A 23424-nucleotide genomic window follows, 5' to 3' on the forward strand; every position below is an offset into this window, starting at 1 on the left:
TCTCCTGCTGCAGATGTTCCTGTCTTAGCGCGCCAGTGTTCACCTGCGCGCATGCGCGCACAAGCAGTTGATCCTGTCACTGCGCGCCAGCACGCACCTGCAATGGTTTCTGCAATAGCGCGCCAGCGCTCACCTGCACGCAAGCGCTCGCAAACTGTTCCTGTTATAGCGCGCCAGCGCTCACCTGCGCGCCAGCGCACTTCTATGGAGGTTCCTGAGATAGCGCACAGGCGCTCACCGGAACTCCAGCGCTCTCCAGATCCTCAGCACACTACTGCGCGCACCTGCAGAGAATCCTGATATAGCGTGCTAGCGCACAGCACTGGAATCTCCTAAGATAGTGCACAGGCACTCACCAGGATTCCAGCGCTCTCCAGATCGCCAGCGCACTTCTGCGCGCCCTCATCCTGATGCGCGCCCACGTTCTCCTGCGCGCCAGGCACGCCCACGATCTTCGGATCTGGTCGCAGTGGGGAGAGTAACCTGTTCCCCTGCTCGCCAGCGCTCACCTGTCTGCAACGCGCGCCCATGAGGTTGCGCAAGCGCATCCTGCACGCCCATCACTTCAGCCAGACATGCGCACTGCGCGTCCGCGCGCTAGGGATATATCTCCTGCGCGCGCGCGCCCAACGTTATTGCCCTCACGGGCTCTTCGGCAGGATACTGCGCGCCCGCCCGCGCGAACAATCGCCTTAGCGTGCGTGAGCGCTCATCCAGTTTTCTGCGCACCCCCCTATCATTGCCAGTCCATGCTTCTGTGCGCCATCGCTCGCCCGCGTGCCCTCGCCATACACGCGCGAACATTCTCCGGCGCGCGTTTTTTCGACGATAACTGCTTGAGTAACACACCATACACCTTTCTTTGTTGGTGACTGATTTTGTTCTACAGCTAAGTCCTTTATCTAGAATTTTACCTATTGAAAATTTCACTTTCAAAGCTAGGACACTGTTAGGGCATTTGTACTTCTAGGATGTAAACAAAATATCTTTTCCTCTTGGATCAGTGTAGAATCTAAACTGAAACCCAAATTTTATGGATTAATTTTCTTGTTCTGTGAAGTTTGTATTGATATTCATGACTAAAACTTATGATTACAATGATCATTGTCAACACATACACACACACACACACATATATATATATATAGAGAGAGAGAGAGAGAGAGAGAGAGAGAGAGAGAGAGAGAGAGAGAGAGAGAGAGAGAGAGAGATCTATAGCTATATATTAAATTATTACAATTACCAAATGGCATTTTAAAAATTAAATAAGGTATTGATTTTTTTTTAAATATTTGTATCATAGCATCTATGCTTCTAGCATCATGATATTGAAAAGTTTCAGATATTTACCTGCATTTATAATAGCCCATTATTATATCTATAGAAAATTATAGTATTGACAGCTTATTGAATTGCAAATTCTATTTGTTCCGTAACTGAAATACAAACCATGCTATTTAATATGGGTAATTACTTTCGACGTACCTGAAATGACGAGCCATTAGAATTTTAACGAGGGTTTACTACCCCACCGCTAGTTAGCGGGGGGTAGGGAGGGTAGCTTGCTACCCCCCCCCCCCCTCACACACACCTGTGATTGAGCTCACTTTGCTCTCAGCTAGGGTGGCAGTCGGACATGTCCGCTTTCACTCTCGCCTCTTTTGGACAGCCATTACTAATCTTTCTTTTGCTTTTCCTTTGACAGAGTGTATGTGAAGTTGGCCTCTGCTATGCGTAAGTGTCCTGGCTTACCTGACCACCCTTGTGGCATGTTTATGTCGGCGGTTGACACGGATCCCCACACCTTGTGTCCTTATTGTAGGGGCCAACGGTGTGATAGAGATAAGGTTTGTGGTTAGTGAAGGGAGTGGTCTACCTCCCAGTGGGAGAGGTTTTCTCGGCGCCGGAAGAAGAAGTCCAAACGGGATATTTCTCCTTCAAAGGTTTCTTTGAAAAGAGAAAATCCCAAGGACTCTTCTTCCATGGCCCAAACCTCCTCAGAAGCTCCCACTCGATCGGTTTCTCCCAAGAAGCCGTCGAGTGGTAGCATAGACCGTAGTTCTGTTGACCGATCCCGGGGTGTGGGAGAGGGAGTTGCCTCCCATAGTAAGGCAGCTCCTCCTGGGAGGAGGATATTATCATGCCTGTAACTAATAACGATTTATTACAGCTTTGGGCTTCCTTGGGGCTTTGGTTTGCCCTCCAAGGAAGCCCTGTTTGACATGATCAAGTTGGGAGCAGCTGTCAAACAGTCGCCGACGGTAGCAGAGATCGATCCTCTGTCTATCGTCGATGTTGTTGGGGCAGAGGCTTCCGATGAGTTGTCTCAAACCTCTGCTCCTGATGTTGCTGCTGTAGCTGAAGGCTTAGTTCCCCCCTCCAAACATCCTTCAAGGGAGGAGCTAAGTCCTACGGTCTCTCCTGCCGGTGATTCTCCCCCTTGGGGGAGTTCACTCACAGAGACTCCTCTTCGGAGGACTGCTGATGGTCAGCCCGCTGACCCCACGGCCCACAGAGGGCGTATAAGGCGTAAAGCTCGCCTTCCCCTTTGCCTTAGAGGTCTTCCTTCACCTCACAAGGGTGTTAGGAGGCGCCTCTTCGGCTCGTCATCTCCGCAGTCCTCTGCAGAAGAACCTCGCCGTCGTTCACCGACCCTGCCAGCTACATCCTTGGACCTCTCCGCAGATCGTTCGCTATCTCATTCAGTGGAAGTCGTCCTTACAAAGGGCACGCCGACCTTCCAACCACCAGACCAGCTGACCTGCCGTCACCGTTCCTGGCTGCCAATGCGCTGTGAGCGCCTTTTCATCCCGTTGTAAAACGGGCAATGGTCCCTTTGGGGCATAAATGGCGTGAGCACAAATTGGTGTCCAAGTCTCTTAAGCGCCAGGTATCCCTTGCGCGCCAACGATCTCCTGCTGCAGATGTTCCTGTCTTAGCGCGCCAGTGTTCACCTGCGCGCATGCGTGCACAAGCAGTTGATCCTGTCACTGCGCGCCAGCACGCACCTGCAATGGTTTCTGCAATATCGCGCCAGCGCTCACCTGCACGCAAGCGCTCGCAAACTGTTCCTGTTATAGCGCGCCAGCGCTCACCTGCGCGCCAGCGCACTTCTATGGAGGTTCCTGAGATAGCGCACAGGCGCTCACCGGAACTCCAGCGCTCTCCAGATCCTCAGCACACTACTGCGCGCACCTGCAGAGAATCCTGATATAGCGTGCTAGCGCACAGCACTGGAATCTCCTAAGATAGTGCACAGGCACTCACCAGGATTCCAGCGCTCTCCAGATCGCCAGCGCACTTCTGCGCGCCCTCATCCTGATGCGCGCCCACGTTCTCCTGCGCGCCAGGCACGCCCACGATCTTCGGATCTGGTCGCAGTGGGGAGAGTAACCTGTTCCCCTGCTCGCCAGCGCTCACCTGTCTCCAACGCGCGCCCATGAGGTTGCGCAAGCGCGTCCTGCACGCCCATCACTTCAGCCAGACATGCGCACTGCGCGTCCGCGCGCTAGGGATATATCTCCTGCGCGCGCGCACCCAACGTTATTGCCCTCACGGGCTCTTCGGCAGGATACTGCGCGCCCGCCCGCGCGAACAATCGCCTTAGCGTGCGTGAGCGCTCATCCAGCTTTCTGCGCACCCCCCTATCATTGCCAGTCCATGCTTCTGTGCGCCATCGCTCGCCCGCGTGCCCTCGCCATACACGCGCGAACATTCTCCGGCGCGCGACCAAGGGCAGAGCCCATCGCGCGAGCAACAGCGCGATTTGCAGTATGATCACAGGCGCGACCTCACACGTGAGGCTGCAGGACATCGCCGCCCCCCCCCCCTGCAAGCGCAGAACAGCGCGCTCGTCGGAGGAAGGGAGGTTTCCGGATAGGTCCAAGGACTCTTCTCCTTCAGTTTCATTACAGGCGAATCCTCGTTTGGTAACTCCTCCTAGGGATCGAACGATCCCCTTCCCTCCAGAGGGAGTTTCTGACTGCGCGACTGTCAGTCAGCAGTCTTGGTTTGGGACCATCGTCAGAGCTCTCGTGCAGGCTTTTAAGCCTGTTTTCTCTGAGCTTGGTCACAAATCATTGGCGGCGGCTTCTCCCCTGAAGAGGAAGAGAGGAGTATCTACCGTGGTAACTTCTCCAAGGGCGAAGCTGACTCCTCGGAAGTCCTTGAGGAAGGCCCCCTCTCCCCCCCCCAGACTTTTTCTCCCTCCCCTGCGAACGAGGATTTCCCGTCCTTTGGGGGAAACCCCACCTCGCCCCAAGAACTCTTCTCGGGTAGGGGTTGAGATGAGCCTTCCACCATCACTGTTGGAGTCCCGTATCCCTCCCAGGAGGGAGTCGAAGGACTCTAAGACTCTGCCGAGTCTGCCGAAGTCTTCATCAAGGATTAGACCGGAGCCAGCCAAGCCCTCAGAGAACGTCCACGAGTTCCCCGAGGAAGAGCCTCTGGGGACAGGAGACTTTCCTGCCAGCCCTTCAGGAGGAGAGCTGAAGGAATCAGAACATGCGTTCTGGCAGGTTCTGACCCTTATGAGGAATCTCAATGGGTTTGCGGATCCAGAGATTCCCCCTCGTGAGGGCAAGGACACGGTCTTGGACCGAGCTTTCGGTACTCAAAAACCCTCGAGGGCTAGTGCGGCTTTGCCCTGGTCGCAGGGGGTTAAGAGTGCCAGAGACAAGGTCGAAGGTCAGCTCTCCGAGCTTGCCTCCTCCAGCCGATCCAGCACCGGTAACAAACTCCTCCCACCTCCTCGTGTCCATCAGAGGAGGTACTTTGAGATCTTGGAGGAGACTTGTTTAGCTCTTCTTCTACACCACTCTCTGGAAGAGCTTACCAGGGGAGTCCCTCTAGAGAGACTCTCCAACCGGCATGTCTCGTATTCAGCAACGGAGATCCTGAGTCAGGAGAAGGTGGCGAAGTGTGCCATGCAGGCAACTTCGTGGCTGGACATCTGGCTAGGGTCTCTGGGCATCCTGTTACGATCTGAGGACTTGTCCAAAGAGAGTACCAGGAAGGCCTTGGAGACCGTTTTGCTCTCAGGCACTCGTACTATCGAGTTTCTAGCCCACCAAGTCTCGAGCTTGTGGGCTAATACCATCTTGAAACGTCGAGATGCTGTGTCTGAGAGATTCCACCAAAAGGTCCCCAGTACCGACATTAACAGGCTCAGACATTCTCCCGTCTTGGGTAAGAACTTGTTTGAGCCTAAGGACGTGGAGCAGGCGGCTGAGAGGTGGAAGGAGGTCCAACCAGGACTCTCTTTTACATAGGGCCCTAACATCAAGGCCCTACAAACCTCCAGCGACCCAGCAATCACGTCCTACCAAGAGTACGAAAAAAGCAGTTGCAGCAAAGACAAAGGTGTCTAAGCCCTTTCCTGTCAAGGACAAAAAAGGCAAAAAGTCCTCCAGGGGAGGAAAGAATCCTAGAGGGAGCAGCCGAGGCTGCAAACGCTAGGATTGGCAGTCCCCTTGCATGTCCACCGGTGGGGGGATGCCTACAAAGTTGCGCAGACAGGTGGCAGCAACTCGGGGCCTATTTCTGTAATCAGTCAGGGATATCGCGTCCACGACATCTCTACCTCCCCTGACAGCGGATCCAGTGTCATTGAGCTCCCTTGCCATATGATTGGCAAGGGGGCAAGCCCTTCGGGCAGTAGTCGAAATCATGTTGAAGAAGGACGCTCTCCAAGAGGTAGTCGACGGGTCCCCAGGCTTCTTCAGTCGACTCTTTCTTGTAAAGAAGGCGTCTGGAGGCTGGAGACCAGTCATCGACCTCACAGCTCTGAACAGGTTTGTCAAGCAGACCCGTTCAGCATGGAGACGGCAGACTTGCAGTGAGACCGCAAGACTTCATGTGCACACTGGACCTGAAGGACGCATACTTCCAGATCCCAGTCCATCCGTCTTCGAGGAAGTACTTGAGCTTCTGCCGAGACAACAAGGTTTACCAGTTCAAGGTGCTGTGTTTCGGTCTCTCCACAGCACCGCAGGTGTTCACCAGTGTTCACCCTAATATCATCGTGGGCTCACAGGGTCGGCATCCGTCTCCTCCGTTACCTGGACGACTGGCTGATCCTAGCAGAATCGGAGGCAGCCCTTCTTCGACACCGAGACAAACTTCTGGGACTTTGCCAAGATCTAGGGATCATGGTAAATCTCGAGAAGTCTTCTCTGCTGCCCACTCAAAGACTGGTATATCTAGGCATGATATTGGACACCAATCTCCACAAAGCCTTCCCATCAGACGACAGGATAGTAAGGCTGAGGAGGGTCGCGAGTCCTTTCCTCAGATGAGAAGAGCTTCCAGCCCAATCGTGGTTACGTCTTCTCGGTCACCTCTCATCCCTGGCCCGTCTAGTTCCCAATGGTTGCCTCAGAATGAGATCTCTCCAGTGGCGACTCAAGTCCCGGTGGAATCAAGGTCATGATTCCCCGGAGGTCATGATCCCTATGGGTTCTGCGGAACAGACGGACCTTCAGTGGTGGGTGGCAGACGAGAACCTACGAAAGGGAGTGGATCTTCTCGTCCTCTCCCCGGATTTGATGCTCTTTTCGGACGCCTCAAAGAAAGGGTGGGGGGCCCACGTTCTTAACCACAGGACCTCAGGCTTGTGGTCAGAATCAGAAAAGTGCCTCCATATAAACCTGCTAGAAATGAAGCCCGTATTCCTGGCCCTTCAACAGTTCCAACAATACCTTGCGGGCCACACTGTGGTGGTGATGAGCGACAACACCACAGTAGTGGCTTATATCAACAAGCAGGGAGGTACCTTTTCAGAACAGCTATCCCATCTCGCAGTAGAGATACTGAGATGGACCGAAGTCCACTCGATTCCACTTTCGGCTCGCTTCATTCCAGGCATGAGGAATGTGCTCGCCGACAGTCTGAGCAGAGCGACGCAGATAGTGAGTACCGAGTGGTCTTTGGATCGTCAAGTAGCCAACAAATTCCTGACTTAGTGGGGTTCCCCGACTGTGGATCTGTTCGCTACAGCGCTGAACTTCAAGTTCCCGCTGTACTGCTCCCCAGTCCCGGATCCCAAGGCACTCTGGCAAAATGCCTTTCAACAACGGTGGGACAGCATCGACGTGTACGCCTTTCCCCCGTTCTGTCTGATGAGGAGGGTGCTCAACAAGACCAGAATATCGGTCAATCTCTCGATGACCCTGATAGCTCCGCTATGGCATCACGCGGAATGATTTCCAGACCTTCTGCATCTCCTAACGGAGCTTCCGAGAGAACTCCCTCCACGACACGAGCTACTCAAACAACCACACGTCAACATCTCTCACAAAGCCGTGGCTTCGCTTCGACTTCACGCCTGGAGACTATCCAGCATCTCCTCACTCAGAGAGGATTTTCGCAACAAGTTGCAAACAGGATGTCTGGACACCTGCGAAGGTCATCCGCAGGGTTCTACCAGGCGAAGTGGCGAGTCTTCTGTGGTTGGTGTCGTGGATAGGGTATCTCTCCACTCGATGCCACTATTCCAGCAATAGCGGAGTTCTTTGTGTATTTGCGGGAAGAAATGCGCCTTTCAGTCTCGGCAGTGAAAGGCTATTGCTCAGCCTTAAGTCTAGCTTTCAGGCTCAAAGGAGTGGACATTTCTTCCTCGCTGGAACTTTCCCTACTCATACGGAGTTATGAACTTACCTGCCCTCAGTCGGAAGTGAGACCTCCTCAGTTCGAGTTCTCAGGTCTCTTAAGAAACCTCCCTACGAACCATTACGCCAGGCTTCAGATCGCCACCTTACTTGGAAGACGGTGTTCCTGCTAGCTTTGGCCTCGGCCAAGCGAGTCAACGAACTTCCTGGTCTCTCGTATGACATCGCCCATTCAAGGGGATGGGGGGAGGTAACGTTCAGATTCGTCCCCGAGTTTGTTACTAAGACTCAGAATCCGGGAGTGCCGGACCCTCGGTTCTACTCTTTCCGGATTTCGAGTCTTCGTTCTGTAACAGATGACCCAGACCATCTCCTACTGTGCCCAGTAAGGAGTCTGAGGCTATATCTCAAGAGAACGGCTGCAGTTCGTTCCCAAGTGCAAGCTTTGTTTGTGGGCAGTGGGAGAACAAAGAGGGTCACCAAGAATACCATCTCGGCATGGATTCGTAGGGTAATCCATCTGTCCTTGAATACTGACCCTCCTCCGTCATGTCACCCTAGAGCACATGATGTCAGGGGCGTAGCTACGTCCCTGGCCTTCAAGAAGAACTATTCAGTGACGCAGGTTCTACAAGCAGGGGTGTGGAAGCGTCAGATGACCTTCACAGCCCACTACCTGCAAGACGTGACACACAGGAGATTCAATACGTTTCCTATCGGCCCTGTGGTGGCTACACAACAGCTGGTTTAAAACCTCAGGCTCCTTAATGGACAAGTAGCAGAAGGTTGAGGGCATTGTTACCCGGTCTTAGTCTGCCTGAATGAAAAGGTTTATCTGTCCCTTATTCTTTTCTTCATCCTCCCTGCTCTTGGGTAAAGCAGCATCCTGGGTTCTCTGCACAGCTGACCTCAAACCACTGCAGGTAAACCATGCTTCCTTGTGTTCCTAGTATTAAGTTAATACTGTCACGTACCCTTACCCTGACGAGGTGGTATTGGGAGAGTCTTAGCCTAAAGTTTCCATCTAAAGAATTTCAGGTCAACTTTCTAGGACGTATCACACTTTATACCTTCACACACACAGCTTATGTAGGCCGCAGCACTTGCACAGCAAGATGCTAGCGAGGTGCAGGAACTCCTTATTATTGAATACTGACGCACTCAGGTACTGAGTCCCCGGGCAAAGCCAAAAGCCAGTACTGGCCGGGACTTACCACCCTTCCTAAGGGGTAAGTCACCCATATTAAATAGCGTGGTTTGTATTTCAGTTACGGAACAAATGACAAATAAGTAGGTAATTTGTATTTTTTCTAACTCTACAAACCTTAGCTATTTAATCAAACTTGCCCGCCAGCCCTATCCCCCGTGAAGTCCTACCTCTAAGCAAAGTGAGCTCAATCACAGGTGTGTGTGTGGGGGGGGGGGTGTTAGCAAGCTACCCCCCCCCCCCCCCCGCTAACTAGCGGTGGGGTAGTAAACCCTCGTTAAAATATTAATGGCTTGTCATTTCAGTACGCCGAAAGTAATAACCCCTGTTAAATAGTTAAGGTTTGTATAGTTAGGAAAAATACAAATTACCTATGAATTTGTCATTTTTTAATGAGGCAGTGTAAGGCTTGAAAGCCAGATTTGACAAAAACTTTCTTGGTATTTGATTTACCAGAGTCTGAAATGTATAAAGATATGTCACTGTAATTGATTTGCTGCAAGTCACACTGTTCTATGAATTTTGACTTCTCAATCTTTTTCAATTTGTGTAAAGTATTTTAGATTAATCTTGTTTTCTTGATATATTTTATTTCTGTAAGACTCCCTTGATGTTCATATTGCTTCTCTATCTTGAAGCTGTTAAGTATTGATGCCTACCCCTATATAAAGAAATCCACTTTTCTCTTCTTACAAAATACCTTCCTCTCTGAGAACCATTGAGCCACCTGGAGGTCAATGACAACTGTCTAGTTGATGATGTCTCATTGTTCTCTTGCCTTTTAAATTTTTTTGCATGGTACCTACACTGTTTGATTGTCTATATTTTTCCCCACCATTCAAATTAGGTCTTCAGTTTTCCATGCTAGTCTCATAAGTACTTGTCCACAAAAAATGAGCACATGGTGCAAAAGTTTTACTTGCAGACCGATACAATGCTTGTAAACCAATTTGAATTTGTATGCTTTTATACTGATATGCTTATATTCAAAGTTATTTGTAAACTGAGGTACTACAGTAGCTACTTTTATGCTAGATGTTAGGTTTAATTTTTCACATTCCCATTTCTTTGAGAAGGAAAGGTGATAATACATCAAAGAAGGTTTTCTTTATTCTGTGGGAGATATAAAGTTGTCTGCTGACAAGAATGAAATATTAAAGTAAAAGTTCTTAATTAGTTTATGAATTTAGGCTTTCAGAGGTAATCTTTCCTAAAATGCTGCGTTGTTTCTACAGTAGTTAAATATTTAGTAACAAGATCACACAGCCAGTTAGATTCATGTAAGAGGAAGGATGTTGTAATGGTTAGCGGGCTGCAGCCAGATATAGTACATAAACTTACTATCAGGTTAACAACCCTTAATTTCGTCTGCCAAACTAACTGGGCCATGGAGCTATATAAAATGGGCATCACCCTGGTTTTGGTTCTATACAAGGGGATTCAACAAGCAATGTGTACTTCAGGTAAGATATCTTTTTTAGGTACAGTTCATTGAATTGCAAAATCATTGAAGATAAGAAAAAAAAATAGAAGCTACAGGGTATTTCGTAAAATAAATACTACAACGTTGAAACTAGTACTGTATACCTATACTCATAAATTCACCATTGCCAAAAATGAAAAAAATAACAAGGTTGAAAATATTACCCGAAAATGCATCTAAAAATACGAAAAAATTCATTTTGCGTAAAAACAGAAAATAATAGTGCACCATTGAATAATAATGAAGACCAAATTTGTTATACAGTATAGTACTGTAGCCCACTTTATAAATCACAAATGCTTTTTCAAAAAGAGCACCTGGAATCAAAATTTGCTCTGTCTGTGTTACTACTGTATACTGTATATCACTTTATCAAGTTCACTGAATTTTAAAGATTAGAAGCAAACCTCAAGCACAGTATGTTGCATTTAATTCTTACATGAGCACAAGTTTGTCTATTCTCTAAGGAATGGCTTAGAGGCTGTAATTAGGCAAAGGCACCAGTCACCCATTGAGATACTACCACTAGGGAGTTAATGAGTTCTTTGTCTACGCATACACCAACTCCAAAATCAAAATATTGTTCTCTAGTCTCTGTACCAGATTTAGAGTTCTCTTGCTTAAGGGTACACTCAGGCACACTATTGTATGCTCCCTTATTTCCTTTCCTCACTGGGCTGTTTTCCCTGTTAGAGCCCTTGGGTGTAAAGCATGCTGCTTTTCCAAATAGGGTTGTAGCTTAGCAATTAGTAATAATAATAATATTTCGCTGAAGTCTCCACTGCCCTAATATCTTAAGAATCCTCCACAGTAAAAAAAAATAATTAATTAATAAAAATCTTGAAATCTTTACATAACACCTCAATCATCACTGCACTTGGCAACCACAGTCAAATCACTTTACAGACCTCACAAAATCCATACTGGAAGACTTTTTACATCACAAAGGCCTTATCAAACCTGGTAATATCAAGTCACATAGCTCTAATCTTCCAAAGGTTACCCTTAATATTATAGGTTGACAGGCATCAATCAAAGTTTTATGTGATGTGTATCTTTTTAATACTGTACACTTAATGATAATGAGAGAATTAACCAATGTTCTTATAAGCTGCCCAGATAATGTTTTATTATTTACATTAACTTTATAGGGCAATACCTGATAAGGGGTAGAGAGCACTTCAGGTCTCACTGGTCGTAGTGATGGCAATACCTGATGAGGGGTAGAGAGCACTTCAGGTCTCACTGGTCGCAGTATCACTTCATGTCACTGTTATGGTAAGAGATAGCAACCTGAGAAACACACCTGAAAGTTGTCTTGTTCCAGTTTCAGGCCATTTACCGGGCTTGTGCTTTAGCTTTCATAGGGAAAAGAAATTAAGAATTGTAGCTTCAATGTCCAAAATACATCCCAAAAGTTAACTCTCATCTGACCACTTGCAGTTCAGTGGTACATTAATAAAGCTATCATGTTCCTATTGGGTGTACGGTTTTGCACAAACCTCAAACAAAACATTCAAGACTATTAGATGGCTGATGAGTGAAACGACTTATAACACCATACAATAATGAAATACAAAAATTTATAATAAATATTAAAATAAACTTATAAAAAGGATAAATTTAGTATATAAATACTAGACCATGACCAGCACAACATAAAAGTTCAAATTCTCAAAGTGATAGTGCAGCTACATTTCTTTAGTTTGGAAAGAATTTTACTTTGGAAAGGGTTTCTGGTAATGACTCATAGGTGTACTGTACCTAGTTGCTTTTTTTGCAAGCCGTTATGTAATTGAAACCAGTTTTAATTAGACGTCTACCAGTTATTAGGTGCTGTGGTACTGAGAGGTATTATGATGTAAAATGATATTTTAATTATAAAATAAATTTTTGAATATACTTACCCGGTGAATATATAATAGCTGCTGCTCCAGCGGCTCGACAGAAAAACACACAAAAAGTCGCGAGCGATCGCTATGAAGGTTGCGGGTGTGCCCACCAGCGCCAACTATCGGCCAGATACCGCATATGCATGTAAACAAGCCTCAATTCTTCTCGTCCCGCTGCGTCTCTATTGGGGAGGAAGGGAGGGCCTTTAATTTATATATTCACCAGGTAAGTATATTCAAAAATTTATTTTATAATTAAAATATCATTTTTAAATATTTAACTTAGCCGGTGAATATATAATACAGTAGCTGATTCACACCCATGGTGGTGGGTAGAGACCAGAGTTAATTAAGTTTACAGCGTATATGCTTAGAGTTTTTGACAGTTATAACATAACAAAACCCAAATATATAGGTACCTGGTAAGGAAGTTGACTTAGACGATTACTCTGCCTTGTTAGTCTGTCTTCCTCACGAAGCCCAGCGATCCTCTTAGGATGCTGAAAGACTCCCAGGAGCTGAAGTATCAAGGGCTGCAACCCATACAACAGGACCTCATCAAACCCCTAATCTGGGCGCTCTCAAGAAATGACTTTGACCACCCGCCAAATCAACCAGGATGCGAAAGGCTTCTTAGCCTTCCGTACAACCCAAAAACAAGATTAAAAACATTTCAAGAGACAGATTAAAAAGGATATTGGAATTAGGGTAATGTAGTGGTAGAACCCTCACCCACTACTGCACTCGCTGCAACGAATGGACCCAGTGTGTAGCAGTCCTCGTAAAGAGTCTGGACATCTTTTAAGTAAAATGACGCGAATACCGACTTGCTTCTCCAAAAGGTCGCGTCCATAATACTTTGCAGAGATCTATTTTGCTTGAAGGCCACGGAGGTTGCTATAGCTCTTACTTCGTGCGTCTTAACCTTAAGCAAACATCGGTCTTTCTCATTCAAGTGAGAATGAGCCTCTCGTATTAAAAATCTGATAAAATATGACAAAGCATTCTTTGACATAGACAATGATGGTTTCTTAACCGAGCACCATAATGCCTCAGATCTACCTCGTAAGGACTTAGTATGGGCTAAGTAGAACTTAAGAGCTCTAACAGGACATAGCACTCTTTCCAGTTCGTTGCCTACGATCTCTGATAAGCAAGGAATATCAAAAGATTTAGGCCAAGGACGAGAAGGCAGTTCATTTTTGGCCAGGAAACCAAGTTGAAGTGAACAAGTGGCTTTTTCTGTAGAAAAGCCTATGTTCTTACTGAAGGCATGAAGTTCACTGACCCTTTTAGCCGAAGCCAAGCACACTAGGAAAAGTGTCTTGAGGGTGAGATCCTTCAGGGAGGCTGAATGTAATGGCTCAAACCTGTCTGACATGAGGAACCTTAGGACCACGTCTAAGTTCCATCCAGGAGTTGCCAAACGATGTTCCTTAGAGGTCTCGAAAGACTTAAGGAGATCTTGGAGATCTTTATTGTTGGAAAGATCTAAGCCTCTATGACGAAAGACCGAAGCCAACATGCTCCTGTAGCCCTTAATCGTGGGAGCTGAGAGGGAGCGAACATTTCTCAGATGTAAAAGAAAATCTGCGATTTGGGCTACAGAGGTACTGGACGAGGACACAGATGCTGACTTGCACCAGTCTCGAAAGACTTCCCACTTCGACTGGTATACTCTAATGGTAGAAGCTCTCCTCGCTCTTGCAATCGCACTGGCTGCCTCCTTCGAAAAGCCTTGAGCTCTTGAGAGTCTCTCGATAGTCTGAAGGCAGTCAGACGAAGAGCGGGGAGGCTTTGATGAACATTCTTTACGTGGGGCTGACGTAATAGATCTACCCTTAGAGAAAGACTTCTTGGAAAGTCTACCAGCCATCGAAGTACCTCGGTGAACCACTCTCTCGTGGGCCAGAGGGGAGCAACCAACGTCAACCTTGTCCCTTCGTGAGAGGAGAACTTCTGCAGTACCTTGTTGACAATCTTGAATGGTGGGAATGCATATAAGTCCAGATGAGACCAATCTAGTAGAAATGTGTCTATGTGTATTGCTTCTGGATCTGGGACTGGAGAGCAATAGATTGGAAGCCTCTTGGTCTTCGAGGTGGCAAAGAGGTCTATGGTGGGTTGACCCCAAGTCGCCCAAAGACTCTTGCACACATCCTTGTGGAGGGTCCATTCCGTGGGAATCACCTGACCCCTCCGACTGAGACAGTCTGCCAAGACGTTCAAGTCGCCCTGGATAAATCTCGTTAACAGGGAGATGCCTCGATTTCTTGACCAAATGAGCAGGTCCCTTGCGATCTCGTACAGCGTGAGGGAGTGTGTGCCTCCTTGCTTGGAGATGTACGCCAAAGCTGTGGTATTGTCGGAGTTGACCTCTACCACTTTGTTTCGAAGGAGACTTTCGAATTTCATCAAGGCCAAGTGGACTGCCAATAGCTCCTTGCCGTTGATGTGCATGCTCCTCTGACTTGAGGTCCACAGACCTGAGCATTCCCGACCGTCCAGGGTCGCACCCCAACCCAAATCCGACGCGTCTGAGAACAACACGTGGTTTGGGTTCTGAACTGCTAGGGATAGTCCCTCTCTCAGACTGATATTGCTGTTCCACCATTTCAGGCATGCCTTTACTGGTTCGGAGACCGGGATTGATACCGTCTCTAACGTCTTGTCCTTGTTCCAGTGAAAGGCTAGATGGAACTGGAGAGGCCGAAGGTGTAGTCTTCCTAGCGAGACAAACTGCTCCAGGGATGATAGAGTTCCTACGAGACTCATCCAATTCCTGACTGAGCACCGTTCTCTCTTCAGCATTAGTTGGACTTTGAGCAGGGCTTGATCTATTCGGGTGGCAGACGGAAAAGCCCGAAAAACTGGACTGCGAATCTCCATCCCTAAATATAGAATAGTTTGGGATGGGATCAGCTGGGACTTTTCTAGGTTGACCAAAATTCCCAATTCCTTGGTCAGATCCAATGTCCAATGAAGATCCTGCAGACAGCGATGACTGGACGATGCCCTGAGAAGCCAGTCGTCCAAGTACAGGGAGGCTCGGATTCCCGATAAATGGAGGAATTTTGCCACATTCCCCATGAGCCTCGTAAACACGAGAGGAGCAGGACTGAGGCCAAAGCACAGGGCCCGAAACTGGTATACCACATTCCTGAAAACAAACCTCAGAAACGGTTGAGAATCTGGGTGTATAGGAATGTGGAAGTACGCATCTCGTAGGTCGAGAGAGACCATCCAGTCTCCCTTTCTGACCGCTGCTAAGACGGTCTTCGTGGTCTCCATAGTGAACTTTGTTTTCGTAACAAAAACGTTGAGTGCACTGACGTCTAGCACCGGTCTCCAACCTCCTGTCTTCTTTGGGACTAGGAAGAGACGGTTGTAAAACCCCGGTGATTGAAGGTCCGAGACTTTCACCACCGCTCCCTTCTCTAGCAACAGAGACACTTCTTGGTTTAGGGCTTGTCTCTTTGACTCCTCTCGGTACCAGGGAGAGAGGTCTATGGGAGTTGTCACTAGAGGAGGTTTGCGTACAAACGGAATTTTGTACCCCTCTCTGAGCAACCGAACAGACTCTTGGTCTGCGCCCCTCTTCTCCCAGGCCTGCCAGAAGCTCTTCAATCTGGCTCCTACCGCTGTCCGAGGCTGTGGGCAGTCAGACTCTGCCACGTGAGGACTTGGCTCCTCTCTTCTTACCTCTCTTTCCCTCGGCACGAGCGCTTCCCCTGCTGGGAGCTCTGCCACGAAAGGGCGGGATAAATCTGGATGCCGGAGTCTCGATCCTGGGTCTCACAGCAAAGGATGTAGAAGGAGTCCCTTTGCGAGCAGAGGACGCCATCAAGTCATGGGTGTCCTTCTGCACAAGCGAAGAAGCTATATCCTTAACCAGTTGTTGCGGAAACAAGGACGCTGATAAGGGAGCAAAGAGCAGTTCTGATCTCTGACAGGGAGTAACTCCTGGCGAAAGAAAAGAGCAAAGGGAATCTCGCTTCTTTAAGACTCCCGACGTAAAAGTGGAGGCGAGCTCATTGGAACCATCGCGGATGGCTTTATCCATACATGACATGATAAGTAAGGAAACATCTCTGTCAGCAGACGAGATTTTCCTACTTAAAGCTCCTAATGACCAGTCAAGAAAGTTGAATACTTCAAAGGCCCTGTATACGCCTTTAAGCAGATGGTCAAGGTCCGAGGAGGACCAACTAATCTTCGAGCGTCTCATGGCTAGGCGGCGGGGAGAGTCTACGAGGCTTGAGAAGTCACCCTGGGCAGAGGCAGGGACTCCCAAGCCGAGAACTTCTCCCGTGGCATACCAGACGCTTGATCTAGACGAGAGCTTTGAAGGAGGGAAGGCAAAGGCCGTCTTCCCCAAACTCCTCCTGGTATCCAACCAGTTGCCTAAAAGTCGTAAAGCCCTCTTGGAAGAGCGAGAAAGCACTAGCTTAGTAAAGGCTGGCATGTTAGCAGGTAAGCCTAGAGCAAACTCAGACGGTGGCGAACGAGGAGCAACGGTAACAAAGTGATCGGGAAAAAGATCCTTGAAAATCAACATGACTTTCTTAAAGTCCATCGAAGGAGGAACCGTCTTAGGTTCGTCTACATCTGAAGGATGATCATCATGATGAGGATCAGCAACGTCCTCATCTGAAGGATCTTCGTCCGACAACTGCTGAGTAACAAGCAAAGGGGTTGGCAATGCTTGACACGCAGAGTCCACACGCACTGGTGCATCAGTAGCAGTCCAGGACGCTACGTCATGCAACTGCTTAACAGCCTGACTGTCAACAACAACAGGAGCGGGAGGACGCTCGATGTCAACTCGAGACTGCCTTGACTGCCTAGACTGAGCAGTCAAAACAACTCTTGACTGCGGTGTTTGACGCTCAGCGTCAAAACAAGTCAACTCCGCTGGTTGGCGAACGTCCTGAACGTCAACAAGAGCATTAGGAAGCGGCTGAACGTCCATATGCGGCTGAAAGTCAACACGGGACTGCATCGAGTGAGGCTCTACAAAGCGTGACTGACGTGACTTAGTAACGCCAACGTCAACAGGACGAGCAAAGGCTCGTTTTGGCGGCTGAAGGCCAGGATCTCGATTAGCTAAGCGGCGAGGATCATCGTGAACCTTTTCAGCAGAATAGTCTTCCATAAGGGAGGCGAGCTTGATCTGCATGTCTTGCAGTACAACCCATTTAGGATCAACGGGAATGGGTGCAGTAAAAGACGAGGGTAACGTCTGAGACTGCAAAACCTTGCCTACACCAAGACTCTCGGAGCCTGCGTAACGTTTCTGCTTAGGCGGCGAGCAGTCTTCCGATGACTGCAAAGGGTCAGAGCTGTCCCAATGGCTACAACCAGGACGCTGGACCTGTCCTGAAGGGACCGACTTTCGCTTTAAGGGCCTTGAAACCTTGCTCCACGGTTTCTTATGCGAAAAGCCTTCGGATGACGAGGAGAAAATGGTCTCTCTCGTCTTATGGTAGGGGCGGTCTTGATGAGACACGCCTGTTACCATAGAGGGAACGTCTGTTCGCTGATCAAGGCCTCTCGAACCCATAAGTCGTACGACATTACTTCTCCCCTGGGCTTGGGAGCTTGCAAGAGGTCCCGGACTAGGCGAACGACAGGCACGAACAGACGAACCCTCGGTCGCAACACTGAAAACACTTTGCGCACTAATCACTTTCCCACGATTTTCCGCTGTGGCACTCTGACACTTTAGCTCTTTAACGTCAGCCATGAGTTGATTACGATCTGTAGCTAACGACTCAACTCTTTCGCCCAAAGCATGAATGGCACGTAACATATCCTGCATTGATGGTTCCTGAGTGCTAGTAGAGGGTTCAGGCACAACTACTACAGGGGAAGGATTAGGTTCAGGGGCATGGGGAGAGGAAAAATCTACCGATCTAGAGGAACTTCTCCTCACCCTATCTCTCTCTAGCTTACGAGAATACTTGTCATATTCAAGCCAATCGAATTCCGAAAGGCCCACGCACTCCTCACACCGATCTCCTAATTGACAGGTTTTACCCCGACAATTAGAACACACAGTATGTGGGTCGTGAGAGGCCTTTGGAAGACGCCTTTTGCAATCCCTAGCATTACACTTACGAAATCTAGGAATTTGAGAAGGGTCAGCCATTTTGAAAAAGTCAAAGAAAGTCCAAAAAACAATCCAAAGTCATCAACAAATAAATCTGTCCAAAAAAGAGTTCAAGAGTTTAAGTTGAGGATAAAACACCTGCACTGCGAAAGCTCAAACCAAAATGAAGTACTTCACCAAGTCTGTTGAAAAACTCCAGGTTATACAGCGAGTAATGGTACGTCTTGTCGTTCAGACCGACAGAGAAGAATTGAGGCTTGTTTACATGCATATGCGGTATCTGGCCGATAGTTGGCGCTGGTGGGCACACCCGCAACCTTCATAGCGATCGTTCGCGAGTTTTTGTGTGTTTTTCTGTCGAGCCGCTGGAGCAGCAGCTATTATATATTCACCGGCTAAGTTAAATATTTAAGATAAGAATTTACTTAGTTTATTTGCTTAAAATTTATTTATCTTTATTTTCATATATAAGAATTTAGTTTTTAAAGGTGGACAGTAGAAACAGGCTTTGAATTCAATCTAGAAATTCAAGCGATTACATGTTTATTTGGGGCTAGGATTGGTTACCTATTGAATGAGTCTCGTGTGGTTGATAAATTTATTTAATAAGATTTTTATTGCCTTTTATACTTCTTTAACTAGTCCACCTCCATCATAGTGAAAGTCAACAATATGAACATCAGAGGTGTTTCATAGAAATAAAAAAATTTTAATATTAGAATTTATTTTTTGTATACTCGCCTGATGCTCATATATTTGTGTCCCTACTCCCCATTGATCCCTGAGGTCAAGACACTAATGATCTGGTTATGACTTTAAGATCTGAAAGGTAAGGAAACTATGAAACATCATTGACTAGATGATTGTCATTGACAGCCAGGTGATTCAATGGTTCCAAGAGGGGTCAGCATTTTACGAGGACAGAAGACAGGAAATTTTTATATTTGGTAGGTGTTGACACTTGACAGCTTCGAGAGAGAAAAGAAATATGAACATCAGATGAATATAGAAATAGTATATTTTCTCAATAAAATTCTGTTAATACCTCCATGTATTAAATAATTTTTCTTTTATTCTTAGACTGATTATGGTCTTCTGGGATGTTTACCATTGGTAGTAACAGTCCATGTATTGAGTGTTATTTTGGGCTGTGCTCCCGGCTTCATGTCCAGTCTTGGCCTACGTATTGCATTGCAACCAGAAGACAGCATCTTTTTAGGAACTAGTGCTTTCTGCATTTCCCTTTTTGCTTTTCCTTATTACTTCGGGAGGTAAGAGCACATGTCTGGTTAGTTTTATCTATTTTAAAAGAGAACCCTAATTGAATTTTATTTCTTCTTCATTCAAATAATTACTTCAAAGGACCATGAATGAATAGTATTCCAACACTGATAATCTTAATAATTTTATGGTATTAAAGACACACCATTCTTCCATGGCCTTCATGAGTAACTGTTTAACAAGTCTTCAAAAATTTCATGGTCCCTTTAAATATACAGTATAGGTAAATCAGTCATTTTTTTCCTTTTTCAGGCAAATGGGGTTGACCAACCAGAGCTGGGAGATTGTGAAGATCTTTGCCTTGCTTGAACTCGGAGTAATTCTCTTTGCTAGTGCTGTCTACAATTTTTCACTGGCTCTGATCATCACTGTAGCTTACACCCCTATTGCTCTTCTCAGTTCACCTTCTCCAACATTGTAAGTATATGGTGGAATTATTGTATTATTTCAATGAATTTTATGTTGTAATTATTATGTTAATATCATTGAAGCTGCTGGCGTCCCTACCTCTAAATAAAAAAAAAAATCTCTTTCACTCCCTCCCCTATCTTATGCTCCCTTGGGATGCATAGTCTTACCAATAGATGAAATTAAAGAAAGAATACTAGCTATTGGTAGTGCTTGTACCCAGAACTTTTTATAGATATCATCGTTAACACAGGCTGGATAGCTTCAGTTCTGCTTTATTTGATAAATGAAAATACTAGTTTGTTCTAACACATAGACCCACAAACTATCATCCTTTACTTATAGGAGATGGATAACAGCGACGGCTGGAATATGGTAGTTAAAACTTTTGATGAAGTGGGGAGGCAACCGTCCCCCCTGTAGCTCACTGTAACCTCTTTTGGATTTCAGCCTTCAGAGAGTGAACTCGCACCTCTGTCTGGAATTTTTTTTGGCAGTATATGTTTTTTTCTTTGCTTGTGTACATGTGTATTGTCATGCAGACTTGTCCAGGTGTGCTGCCTAAGGCTTCCGGCACATTTATGAGGAGTGTTGAGGTTGTTCCTCACAGGTTATGCCGAGCATGAAGAGGACATGTATGTTTGGAAGCCTCACCATGCAGCGAGTGTAGAGAGTGGCCATCTTCCCAGTGGGTGCTGTTCGGGAGGAGGAAGAAGGCCAAAAGGGATTCTTCACCTTGGGAGTTTTCCTTGAAGTCTAAGAAATCCCTGCTGGCTTCTTCCCCTAAGAAGTGATGGTCCTTTATCACTGAAGTTTCCCATAGCGAAACAATGGTAGCTCTTCTTCTGGGAGATTTACTGTGGCCTACCCTGGGTATTGGTGGCTCCCTTTCAGAGAATAGACTTCAATGGTTCCTGGAAGAGAAATATCGCCCTTAAGTGGATGCATCAGGAGTTCCTCCTCTTCATCAGGCCTCCCCTCCTGTAGCTTCCCCTACTAACTTCTCGGCTAGAACTTTGCTTCAAAGCCTTCTACTGCCAGACCTTCTCTCACTAGAACTTCTGCTCCCGGGGATGATTCTTCGGACTCTGGGCACCTTCCTGTTGATGCTTCTCCTCACCCATCACTTAAGGTGTACTCTCCTGTAGAAGATTGACGATCCTCTAAGAGAGTGGGGTCTTCCTCCTTTCGCAAGCTTACCTTGTCCTCTTCACCTCAGAGATCATCAGTCAAATGCCCTGCTGCCTTATCTCACACCTCATGCTATTGCTTCAGATTGTCCCCAGAGAGATCCTCACCGCGCCTAGAGGATCACTAGACTCACCTTAGCAGTCGCCGCAGACGCTTCCCTTCTAAATCTAACTGAACTTTGCCGCACCCCAGATGCTCTTCGCCTTCGCGATCCAGGGATTTTTCTTGCGTATTCCTGACACTCAACTTGACTGCGTCACCGATGACTTTCAGGACATCTCTCGCCTTCGCGATCGAGGTATTTTAAATCTTCACGCTCTGACTATGCCTCTCCGGTTCGATCCAGACATTCTTCTTCCAGGGCTTTACACTCCTTGGTCACGCTAAGAATTCTATTCGCCTTCTCTCTCTGATCAGGCCTCTCCTTTGCACAGTGGGCACTCTTCACATTCCGACTAAATCTCCTGCTTACAAGACGATCAAGAATTTCCATCAGTTTCGAGTCTTATTTCCTCCACTCTCTCTATGTCAATGCATGCTTCTGGGATCCCCTTGCTTCTGAAGTTTTTCTCAAAGAATTAGAAGTCGTTCTTCCGCACTTCATCGTGACTTAAAGCCTTTCTCGTGCAGAAATCGGACAGAAGTCCAGGACACTTCGGATGCCCACTCTTCTAGGAGGACTCATTATGTATCAGAGTCTAACTCTTCTGCAAGAGGGGAGGCATCAGCTAAAGATAAGATCCGTATGAACCCAGCTTTTCCGGAGGACGCACAGGCACATACTTCCAGGAAGTTGCCCAAGAGTAGAGCATCCTGATCCTGAAAAAGTAGTCCACGTGTAGGACACAGACATCAATGCTCACCCAGCAAGAAAGGCTGCAAGACCCTCTTTTCTAACTGCAAAGGATCATCATCTCCTTTGTTATCCCCAGATGTGTCCAGGGAATTCATCAGATGATGTCATAGGAGCCGGGATTAAATTACTCCTCTTCGGAGAGATGCCAGGCCAAGGTATCACAGCGGCTCCCTTTCGCCAAGAGTGATTATTCTCACAAAAAAAATACAGGTTGATCTCACTCACCTCGGAGGATCTCCCTGGTCCTTGTGTCAGACCTTCCGTCCTGTTGTCTCCCTTTTTGGCAGGGACTTAGAAGAAGGAGCGGAAGGACTCGAAGTTGGTCAAGAAAGGTGCCTCTTTGATCCTCAAGAGACAGCAGCCTTCCATCTTGCTCCAGGTGGATTCAATTTTTCAGCCCACTTCTCGAGCTACAGATGTCCAAGAGCCAATCCTTCACGAGGAAGCAGAAATCCAGGAAGATTCCCCTTCAGAGGAATTATCGGAAGTGTCAGCTGGACTCTTAACCAAGGAAGGGGACGCCAAAACTACATTTGTAAAGGTGATCAAGACAATCTGTTCAATGAATGGGATTGAGGAAGCCTTTTCTTTGTCATCCATGAGTAGGCTGTCTGTTATTAATATCCTCTTCCACTATCCTCCCAGTACTAAACCCGAGTTAGTAGAGCTTCTATGGACCCTGATGGCCAAGGATGTCCTGCAAACGGTAGATCAGGTTGTGGGAGAAAAAGACTGTGAGATCAAGAAAGTCTTCACATTTGGTCCCCATTCAGCTACCAAAACAGAGGAAATACTACAGAGTCCTCGAGGCTAATTCATCACCTCATCCGTTGGATTCTGCTGTAGCCAAGTTAACCCCTGGTTAACTTGAAGATAGTGTTTCTCCTAGCCTTAGCTTCTGCCAAGTGTGAGAGATAGCTTTACAAGCTTTTATTGGATATCACCCATTTAAGGGGGATGAAGAGAGGTCTCTCTGGGCTTTGTCCCTGATTTTGTAGCCAAGACCCCAAATTTGTCGACATCAGACCAAAATTTTTTATCTTTTCAGTTTTCAAACTTCGTAGGATAACCGAGGATCCGGATCAACTCCTACTGTGTCTGGTTAAGGCGTTGAGATGCTACCTAAAACATACTAGGACATTCAGGGCCCACCTGCAAAATTGTTTCATCAGCACAGGAAGAACAAACTTTTTTAAAAACACCATTTCATTTTAGCTCAGTAATCGCCTGGTCCTTGGAATCTTCCTCAGTTGAAAGACCTTGAGTAAAGGCTCATGCCGTTAAGAGGCGTTGCTGCCTTCTTAGCTTTGAAGAACTTCTCTGTGGTGCAGGTTCTCAGGGCAGGGGTCTGGAGATGACAGATGACCTTCACCACCCATTACCTGCA

General features: G+C 47.1%; 1 protein-coding gene across 2 annotated transcripts in view; it reads left to right on the forward strand.

The window, feature by feature from the left end:
* The window catches only part of GAA1 (glycosylphosphatidylinositol anchor attachment 1), a 205125-nt gene that overhangs the window by 167179 nt on the left and 14522 nt on the right, over nucleotides 1-23424 (forward strand). For both annotated transcript variants that reach the window (XM_068347028.1, XM_068347027.1), the window contains exons 11-12: nucleotides 19382-19572; nucleotides 19835-19999. In XM_068347028.1, coding sequence (XP_068203129.1) covers nucleotides 19382-19572; nucleotides 19835-19999 — 356 coding nt within the window. The remainder of the gene's footprint in view (nucleotides 1-19381; nucleotides 19573-19834; nucleotides 20000-23424) is intronic.

This window comes from Palaemon carinicauda, chromosome 23 (genome assembly GCF_036898095.1).
Source record: "Palaemon carinicauda isolate YSFRI2023 chromosome 23, ASM3689809v2, whole genome shotgun sequence".
NCBI classification, from domain to species: domain Eukaryota; kingdom Metazoa; phylum Arthropoda; class Malacostraca; order Decapoda; family Palaemonidae; genus Palaemon; species Palaemon carinicauda.